The sequence below is a fragment of the Galeopterus variegatus genome, unplaced genomic scaffold, assembly GCF_000696425.1.
Source record: "Galeopterus variegatus unplaced genomic scaffold, G_variegatus-3.0.2 Scaffold1103, whole genome shotgun sequence".
Taxonomy (NCBI): domain Eukaryota; kingdom Metazoa; phylum Chordata; class Mammalia; order Dermoptera; family Cynocephalidae; genus Galeopterus; species Galeopterus variegatus.
This window is the reverse complement of record NW_007727214.1, coordinates 186815-197724: the sequence shown is the minus strand read 5'-3', so window position 1 is coordinate 197724 and position 10910 is coordinate 186815. Positions and strand designations below refer to the sequence as shown.

Here is a 10910-nt window from a genome sequence, read left to right as displayed (position 1 = left end):
AAAAAAAAAAAAAAAAAAAAAAAAATTCGGGGAAAAATTAGTATCATTTTTTGTTTTTTTTTTTTTTTTTTCCGTGTCGGGCAACGGATCGCAACCCTCAGTGTTGCCCCCGTACCGGACCGGGGACCGGCAACGGGATCGCAAGCCTCGGCGTTGCTCCCGCGCCTTGCTCAGCCAGTGAGCGGGAGCCGGTCTGTATGTGGGATCCGAACCCTCGGACGGGAGCGCCGCCGCGCGTCCCAAGCGGCGCACTATCCAGTGCGCCACCGGGCCGGCCCTAGTATCATCTTTTAATTCTATTTTTCCATGAACTTTTTGAAATGCCTGCATATGTACCTGGGGAAGAGAAAGTTTTCCCAACTATAAAAGGAAATGAAAAGGTTATAAAGGATAAAATCAAGAGGTGTGATTACATAAAAATTTTAAAAATTATAGACACAAAGTACACCATGCATAACATTTAAAAGGCAAACAACAAACTGAGGGAAATTTTAGAATATACAGAGGACAGAACTCTTACAAATAACTGAGAAACATATCAACAGAAAAATCAGTAAGGGACTTCTTCTGGTCTGATGGAGTCAGGGACTGAATTCACCCGCCTGCCTAAACTCTAGAAATCTGGGTAAAATACAGGAAACAACAGCTTTCAGACATTGGCCAATAGGCAGCACATGACTATGATGCTTGAAAGAAGGGAAACAAATCGGGTAAGCCTTATACATGCCCCAACTTACTTTCTAGAGTTTCCAGACTGCGCAGAACCCCATGGCCTCACTGAATTCAGGAGACAAAAGATTGCAAGCAAAACTGGGGGCAAAATACCAGAAAGAAGGGAGCTGAACAGAGAAAGAGCTCTGAAGATAACCCAAATATCCCTGTATCTACGAAAGAGGTTGAATTCATAGTTAAAACCTTTCCTACAAAGAAAACTCCAGGCCCAGATGGTGTCAAGGGTAAATTCTATAAAATATTTAAAGAAGAAATAATACCAATTATACACCAACTTTTCTAGAAAATAGAAGAGAACACTTCCCAACTTTTTCAATGAAGCCAGCATTACCTTTTTCCAAAAACCAGACAATGGCATTACAAGAAAAGAAAACTACAGACCACTATCTCTCATGATCATACAAACATTTTTCATGAAATTCTAGCAAATCAAATGCTTTTGAGATTCATCTATGTTGTTGCATGTCTCCATAGTTCATTCCTTTGAATTGCTGAGTAGTATTGGATAGTAAGGATATCCCACAGTTTACCCATTTACCAGTGGTGAGAAAACTGTCAAAATGTTTTCCAGCATGGCTGTACCATTGTGCAAGCATGCCAGTAATGTATAAAAAATTCCACTTGTTCTACATCCTGGTCAGCACATAGATGAATCTCAAAAGCATAAAAAAAAGATACAAAATTACCAAGTGTTTATAAGGTTAGTACAACATTTGAAAACAGTCAATACAAAGAAAAGCATATATTCATCTCAATAAATGCAGAAAAGGCATTTCACAAAATTCAAAACCCTCTCATCATAAAAATTCTCTTCGAACAAGAAATAAAAGGGAATGCCCTTAACTTGATAAGAGACATGTACAGAAAATCTAAAGCCCATTATAAAGCTAACATTATACTTGAGTTGTAGATTTTGAGCAGATGTCGTTTACCAAGTTCTTGTCTGTTGAAAGATTTCCCCACAAGATCAGAAAATAAAAAAAGAATATCTGCTCTCATCACTTCTATTCAACATTGTACTGGAGGTTCTAGCAAGTTAAATAAGGCAAGTAAAAAATAAGTAAATAAGTAAAAGGCAGTCAGACTGGAAAAGAAGTAGTAAATCTTTTAGTATTCATAGACAACATAATTCTGCAGGTAGAAAATCCAATAAACCCACAAAAAAGCTCCTAGAACTAATTTATGAATTAAACAAGATTGCAAGATAAGGTCACTAATAAAAAATCTATTAGATAACTCTAAACTGGTAATGCACAATTATAAATTACAATTGGGCTGTCCAGTTAGCTCAGTTGGTTAGAGTACAGTGTTGTAACACCAATGTCAAGGATCCAGATCCCCTTACTGGCCAACCACCAAAAAAAAAAAAAGTTAAAATTAAAATTCCACTGATATGAGGTATACAGAGTAGTTGAACTTATAGAAACAGAATGTAGAATGGTGGCCCGGGGACTGGGGGAGGGGAAAATAGAGAGTAGTTGTTTAATGAGTACAGAGTTTCAGTTTTGTAAAATAAACAAGTTCTAAAGATTGGCTGTATGACAATGTGAATATACTTAACACTACTGAACACTTAAAAATGGTTGAGATGGGGCCGGCCCAGTGGCGCACTGGATAGTGCGCCGCTTGGGAAGCGCGGCGGCGCTCCCGTCCGAGGGTTCGGATCCCACATACAGACCGGCTCCCGCTCACTGGCTGAGCGAGGCGCGGGAGCAACGCCGAGGCTTGCGATCCCGTTGCCGGTCCCCGGTCCGGTACGGGGACAACACTGAGGGTTGCGATCTGTTGCCGGACACGGAAAAAAGGACAAAAGACACAAAAAAAAAAAAAAAAAAAAAAATGGTTGAGATGAAAATTATATATTATATGCATTTTACAATAAAAAACAATAAAATTTCATAACCAAAGTAAACTTAGAATAAGCAAACAATTGAAATTACAAAAGTATTAACATTTACAATAGCATAAAACATATGAAACACTTAAGAATAAATTTAACAAAAAATATGCAAGAACTATACACTGAAAACCACAGAACATTGGTGTAATAAATTAAAGAAGACCAAAATGAATGGAGAAATATACAATGTTCATGGCTTAGAAATCTCAATATTGTTAAAATGTCAGTTCTTCAAAAATTTATCCACAAATTCAACACAATCCTACTCCAAACACAAGCAACTAATTTTGTAGAAACAGATTTGCAAAGGACCTAGAAGAGCCAAAACAACTTTAAAAAGAACAACAAAGTTGGAGGACTTGAACTACCTGATTTCAAGATTTACTGTAAAACTACTACAACCAAGACAATGAGGTACTGGTGTAAAGATAGACATTTGGAATAATGAAACAGAATACAGGGCGTCGGAAATAAACTCACATACCGGCCAGCCACCAAAAATAAATAAATAAATAAAAATAAAATAAATAGACCCACACATACATGGTCAATTGATTCTGGACAATGGTCAATGAGGAAAGAATAATCTTTCATTACATGGTGCTTAAACACTTGGATATCATATATGTATATGTGTATGTATATGTACATATGTGTGTGTAAATAAGTATATATACATGTCCAAAAAATAAAAGATCTCAGACCCAATTATAAGTTAAAACTAAAAACTTTCTAGGAGAAAATGTAGAAATTAGAAAAAGATTTCTTAAATAGAACAAAAAAGCCCAAAGTATAAAAGAAAATTTGATTTTATTAAAATTAAAAACTTTTGCCCTTACAAAGACACTGTTAAAAATATGAAAAGGCAAGCCCCAGAGTATCAGAAGATATTTGTAGGGGCCGGCCCGTGCGCCTCTTGGGAAGCGCGGCGGCACTCCCGCCGAGGGTTCGGATCCCACATACAGACCAGCTGCTCACTGGCTGAGCGAGGCGCGGGGGCAACACCGAGGGTTGCGATCCCATTGCCGGTCCCAGTCCGGTACGGGCGCGACACTGAGGGTTGCGATCCGTTGCCGGTCACAAAAAAAGACAAAAAAAAAAAAGAAGATATTTGTAAAACATGTGGACGTGTACTTCAGGGCCATGCGTGGAGCTGCCGCTGCTGTGCAGCAGGACCGAGTAAGCACAGGGACCAGCCGCACTGCGCCAGGGCCCTGTACTGCACGGAGGAGCACAGCCTGCCACACTTGCAGGATTACAGCCTCTTCTTCAAGAATGTAACCGGTCACTACATTTCCCCCTTTCATGATATTCCTCTGAAAGTGGGTTCTAAAGAGGAAAATGGCATTCCTACAAAGAAAGCACAAAATGATGAATATGAGAATTTGTTTAATATGGTTGTAGAAGTACCTCGGTGGACAAATGCCAAAATAGAGATTGCCACCAAGGAGCCATTGAATCCTATTAAACAAAGGTGTAAAGGATGGCAAGCTACGCTATGTTGCGAATATCTTCCCTCAAAAGGGTTATATGTGGAATTATGGCCCCTCCCTCAGACTTGGGAAGATCCCCATTGAAAAAATAAGAGCACAAACTACTGGAGATAATGATCCTACTGATGTTTGTGAAATAGGCTCAAAGGTTCTTTCTCATGGAGAGGTTATTCATGTGAAGGCACTTGGAATTTTGTCTCTTATTGATCAGGGTGAAACAGATTGGAAGTTAATTGCTATCAATGTGAATGATCCTGAAGCCTCACAATTTCATGATATTGGTGATGTTAAGAAGTTAAAACCAGGTTACTTGGAAGCTACTCTCAATTGGTTTAGATTTTATAAAGTGCCAGAAGGAAAGCCAGAAAACCAGTTTGCTTTTAATGGAGATTTCAAGAACAAGGCTTTTGCTCTTGAAGTTATTAAATCTACTCATGAATGTTGGAAAGCATTGCTTATGAAGAAGTGTGATGCAGGGGCTATAAATTGTACAAATGTGCAGGTATGTGATAGCCCACTCCATTGCACTCAGGAGGAAGCAAGATCATTAGTTGAATCAGTGTCATCTTCACTGAATAAAAAAAGTAGGAAAGAAGACCACGTGTGGCACTTCCTTGGCAAGTGACAGAACATTTGAAGTTGTGCCATCAAGATTCCAGCGCCTAAGGAGCAAGAGAAGGGGGAAAAGGCCCTGAAGGCATTGCAGAAGCATCTGGGGCCAACCCTTCCATTTCAGGCCCAAAGACCTAAGGAGACAGAATGGAATTGGGGAACAGGCCTGAGGTGCCTTCCATGGACTCACTGCCCAGGACCACGTCAGGAAGCTGCTCCCCAGACCAGCACTCCAGATGTTTTGGCTGCTCCAGCCTTGGCTAAATTGGGCCCAGGCATAGATGGACCCCCAGCTTTGGAAAATACAAGCTGGAAGCCTTGGCAGATTCCACATAGTATAAGGTCTGCAGGCTCGCAGAATGCCAGAGCTGTGGAGGCTTGGGAGCCTCTACCCCAATTTCAGAAGATGTATGGAAAAGCTTGGGGGCCCAGGAAGAGACCTGTCACATGGGTGGAGTCACTGTATAGAGTCTTCTCTAGAGCAATGTCAAGCAGAAAGTGGGGTTAGAGTTGTAGCAGGGAAACCCCATCAGCACCATGCCTTGGGGAGCCATGAGAGCGGGCCCACCATGGAGACCCCAGACCTGTGGAGCTACCAGTGTGGAACTCCAGCCTGGGAGAGCCGAAGTGTGGCCTGAGACAAGAGAAGCCACAGGAGCGGAGCTGCCCAAGGACTTGGGGGCCCAACCCACACACCAGCATGCAAAGGAGGTTGAACATGGTGTCAAGGTACCTGATTCATCAGCTTTGAGATTTAATGCCTGCCCTGCTGGGTTTTGGACTTGTTTGAGACCTGTTATACCTTTCTTTTGGCCTATTTCTCCATTTTGGAATGGGAATATGTACCCTTTGTTTGTCCCACCATTGTATCTTGCAAGTAGATAACTTGTATTGATTTCAAAGATGGGACTTTGACTTTGGACTTTTGAGTTGAAGCCAATTAAGACCCTGGGGATGAAATGAATGTATTTGCATGTGAAAAGGTCATGAGTTTTATGTAGTGGATTGAATTATGTCCCCCTAAACCTCATTGAAGTTTGAATTGTGTTCCCCAAGCTTTACGTATTAGAAACTTAGCTCCCACTGTGACTGTTAAGAGGGTGGGAAATCCTATTATGGTAATTGAAAAGTGGGGCCTTGAAGAGGTGATTGGATTGTAGGACCGGGCTGTAGTGAAAGGATTAAAGATGGTGGTCAGGGGCGTGGTTCCTCTCTCTCTCTCTCTCTCTCTCTCTCTCTGCTTTTACCATCTTGCAATGTAAGACCCCTGGGTCACTATTGCCACCACCAGATGGACTTTGGACTTCCCAGCCTCAGAAAATGTAAGCAATAAATTTTGTTCTTCTTTAAAAAAAAAAAAAAAAAAAAAAGATTCCAGCGCCTAAGGACTCCAAGACCCATATTCCCCTAAGTACTAGAGGCAGGCAGGTTTATGAGCATTTGCTGGCTTCCTGTTGAAACTTTATTTTTTTCAAACTTTTTGAGATATGCAATATGTAAATAAACAATGAAATTTTTTAAAATAAATAAAGGACATGTACTTTACAACTCAATAATAAGAATACAAACAACCCAGCTTTTTTAAATGGACAAAAGAATTTAAAGATACTTCACAAAAGATATATGGATGGCAAATAAGCATATGAAAAAGACACTCAATATCATTGGTCATTAGGGATATGCAAATTAAAGCCACAATGAGATACCATTAAATAACTCAGAGGATGGCTAAAATTAACAAAACTGACAATACTAAGTGCTGACCAGGATGTAGAACAAGTGGAATTTTTTATACATTACCGGCATGCTTGCACAATGGTACAGCCATGCTGGAAAACATTTTGACAGTTTTCTCACCACTGGTAAATGGGTAAACTGTGGGATATCTTTACTATCCAATACTACTCAGCAATTCAAAGGAATGAACTATGGAGACATGCAACAACATAGATGAATCTCAAAAGCATTATGCTAAGCTTAAGAAAATAGACATGAAAGACAACTTATTGTGTGATTATGTTTATATAAAAGTCTAGAAAAGACATAACTATGGAGACAAAAAGCAGTTCAGTGGTTGCCAGAGGCAAGGGTATGGGGTCTGCACTGACTGCAAAAGGGCAAAAGGAAACTTTTGGGCTGATGGAATGTCCTATATCATATACATTTGTCAAAACTCAGCGAAATATATACTATAAAGTTGGTAATTTTTGTTGAATGTAAATTATACCTCAATAAAATATACTGATTTTTAATATACTGATTAAAAGAAATCAGTAAAGATGCATTAACAAAAGAAGAAATTTAAGTGGCAGATAGATTTAAAAAAATTAACTTTACTAGTAATCAAAAAATATACCAAGGTCAATGATTAACACAGAGGTCAAGGGTTTAGACCCCTGTACAGGCCAGCTGCCAAAATGCACACAAACACACACACACACATATTTAAATTCACTACTATCATTTCTTCAATTATTCAATTGACTTAAAATGATTATAGTACCTAGTGAATAGTACCCAAAAATGGGCATTATCTTACATTGCTGATAAGAGAGGATGAAGGCACCACTTTTCTGAGAATACAAAAATATGTTTCAAAAGCCTTAAAAATACTCCAACCCTTTGATCAAGCAGTTTAAATTCTAATAATTTACCCTGTAGAAATAATCAGGGAGGTGCAAAAAAATACATAAACAAATATTTATATAACACTACTTATAGAAGGTGGCCAAATTATGGTTCTTTTATAGGATAGATTATTTAAAATACACACGTGTATATTTAAAATGCACACACACACAAATCCACAATCTCCTCTTAGGTATAAGAAGCAACAAATACTCTTAGTATTTACCACTAAAAGCCCTTTAGTGGCAAATAAGGAGCCTAGGATTTTAGATAAGTGAAGTAAATGTATATACAAAGTCACTACAATACCTACCAAAAACTATATCAACTACAATATCTATCAAACTGTTATTCTACCTTTATATCACTGTCAATTTTTTCCCATTCTTCTGCAGTAAAACTGGATGCTGTTGCTGCAGGTTTGTCTTTCCTCAAAGCTCTACTTTCAGGAGCCAGGCCTTTAAGACGCTTTTCACAAAATTCTGTAAGTTCAGGATAATATCCTTCCTCACCAGACCTTAACAGAAATTCATAATTTTAGATAGAGTTAGCACCTTATTTAGAGATCTAGAGCAGTGGTTTGCAAGCTGGATTCCATGGAACCCAGGGCTTCTGTGGAGATCTCAAGGATGATGTCTGGATCTCTACTCCTGGAGCCTGGGCTGCTGGTTTCCCACTCACCTCCCTCAACTAGCGTAACCTCCATTTTTACCTGCTTGTCTATGATGTGTTGCAATGAATGAAAAAAAGAACTCCAAAGAAACCAATTTCCATCACACACTTTAAAAGGTGAATAAATAACATCTCTCCTTTTTAACATACATATGTTCATTTTGAACATGAGGTAATTTTAACTTAAAAATGGAAATTCAATATTAGAAACAGGCACAGAGAGAGAATTCAGACTTCCTTCTCAACAAGTTTATATTCATAGTTTAATTTTTATTTTCAATGGGATAGCAAGAAAATAGCAGAGAAACAGTGTAGACAAAACACCCCTAAATTCAACAGCTTAAGAAACAAAATTTCTTCCTCAGAGAGTTAAATGGAGACATCTCTTCTTTTTCATTTGCTTTTAAGGAAAACCAGTCTTCCCATTCTCTTTTAGGTCTGTTCACTCTTACATTTCTAGAAAAATATTAATAAATCCCATTTTCAAATTAAATTTTAAAAAACAAGGGCTGGTTGGTTAGCTCACTTGGTTAGTGCACGGTGTTGATAACACTTAGGTCAAGGGTTCAGATCCCTGTACCCGCCAGCTGCCAAAAAAAAAAAAAAATCCCAAGTCCAAGTCAACACGATACCATATAATTTAATTAGGCTATTCACAGAATTTCTTAGAACCAACATAACTATGGCTTTCAAACTATTTGATCCCATAAACTTCTCATTTTTTTCAATCTTTGACCAAAAATAAATGACAATATTCTGCTGAGAAAAACAAACGGGAAAATAATATGATTCTTCTTCTATTTCAGAAATAACAAGGTTATTACATCAACTCTGGCTGAGGACAAAAGGTAGGACAGAATTCTATAGGTGATGAAAGAAAAGAAGGAAAGAACACAGTGATAGGGAAGAGAATCAGAGGAAAGAAAAGAGAACCACTGCAGAGCAATAGGAATACTACTGATGTGCTGGAAAGGAGCAGTTCATGCTTCACAGGTGCCTTCTACAATAGAACTTTGGTCTCCAACTGAAAACAGCTCAAGAAATCCAAAAGAGGTGTCACAGGTTGGTAGTCTGTTGCTTTGCCTCCCACGGATTCGTCACCCCTCATCCCCTGGGTGATGGAGCCGCAAAGGATTACTGAAAGCCCATCTCTTCTGAGCAGCAAGAGACCCCAAGGGGTTTAATTTCCTGGAACCCTCAAGAGCAAGGCATTCCTTCCTTTGGGAATTAACCATGAATTGGGGTTCTCTCCCCACATTTATTTTCCAGACCAGGAAGTTACAGAAAAAGAACATAGGTGGGATAATAGTTTAACAATAGAGGCTGGTAACAAGCAAGGTGACATTCCATAATGCAATTTGCAAAAGGTTAAGTTGATCCACCAACAAAAGCTTGATCTTAGCAAACATTCTCTCTCCCTACAGATATTTCCCAGTATCTTTACATATCAGTAACTTGTCTGTCCTTGAGCCAGCAACCTTGCTGTGCTACAATTCTTTATCTTACAAGAGAGACTTTTAGCCTGGGGAAAATTTCCTGTCTTTTGCAAGGTTAACATTTTTGTATGTACTTTTAAGAAGTTAGGCTAAACCTGAAACTGCAAGAAACTTTTGCTTTATAGTATACTCCACAGTAGTCCACAGGGCAATATTTATTGAAGTGGGTTCCCTGACCACCTGCTTATAAAATCAGCCAGCTCACGTGTCAAAAACACATTCCTGGGCCCTACTCCAGATTTCCTGAAGCAGAATCTCTGGGAATGGGGCCCTCAAATTTGAGTTTTTAACAATCACATAAGATGTATGTTAAAGTTTGACAATCAAGACCATGGAGCTCTATCCTGAGAAGGCCCTAATTCCCTGCCTTCTGATATTACCTTCAGACCTCCCCGTCATCCTACATGTGATCAGCTTACAGTTGAGTCACACTCTCTTGCTGTCAGATGATATGAAGTAGGAAAGTGCCAAAGAACTGACCTCCTAATGGTTACTTTCACAGCTACTTTACCTTTTCCTAGAAAATATGGAGGAAGCAAGAAAAATGCCCTTTTGGATACTAATCAGCTTAAGTCTCATGGGGAAGTAGACTTAGCCAGAACCCTCCAAACTAACCACAGGATCAAAACCACTATTTTCTTGTTCTGGGCAGCTGGATGGTAACAGGGATCAAACCCTGAAACTTGGTGTTATCAACACAATGCTCTCACCAACCGAGCTAACTAGCCAGCCCCCAAACCACTATTTTGGAACCTACCATGGGAAAAAACAACAAACAATCGCAATATCTGAAAATTTTCTCCAATATTTCTAATGTAGCTTTGACTTTTAGAAGGCAACAATAAAGTTTAGATTGGCATAGTGAAACATGAAATGATTTTTAAGTGCTTACCTGAGCACACAAAGAATTTTTTCCAGCTGTTTAACATCTGAACATTTTTCAATATACTTGAAATCCAAATGTTCAATGGGAATTTTAAATGTTTTTGTTGTTCCAAACCCCCACAATGATGGATAATCTTTGGCAGTCATGGCTAAAATATAGGATAGGAAAACATTTACAAACCTAATACATAATAATATTCATTTAGATAGGAGTCACCATCTAAGGACTTGTGTAGAAAAGGAAGTGAGTGTTTTTTCCAAGGAGGAAGTTTACTTGTTTTGAACTCTCTCCCCGATAACAACAGTTAACATGTATGGAGTTAAATTACTGTGCCATACGTGGATTATCTCACTTAATCTTCACTTAAGCTGGAATACAATGACAAAGCAGGTTTTGGCACTCAAACTGCTTTTTAAGATATCTTTTAATGTTGATTTTGAATGACCTTCCTCTACTTTAGCGGTTTGTTAACATCCCAATCACCCTTTGTG

At 38.8% G+C, this 10910-nt stretch overlaps 2 protein-coding genes across 2 annotated transcripts in view; one reads left to right on the top strand and one right to left on the bottom strand.

Moving 5' to 3' along the window:
• SPAG1 (sperm associated antigen 1) overlaps window positions 1-10565 on the bottom strand; it is a 71564-nt gene extending 60999 nt beyond the window's left edge. Inside the window, exons 1-2 of the mRNA XM_008574784.1 lie at window positions 10426-10565; window positions 7723-7882 (exon numbers count right to left, since the gene is read on the bottom strand). Of these exons, the coding sequence (XP_008573006.1) occupies window positions 7723-7882; window positions 10426-10565 (300 nt within the window). The remainder of the gene's footprint in view (window positions 1-7722; window positions 7883-10425) is intronic.
• Window positions 684-4750, top strand: LOC103592176 (inorganic pyrophosphatase 2, mitochondrial-like). The gene is given in 4 exon segments (XM_008574783.1): window positions 684-710; window positions 3772-4107; window positions 4109-4184; window positions 4269-4750. Coding segments are annotated over 4 exon segments (921 nt in total).
• Window positions 10566-10910: the final 345 nt, after the last annotated feature.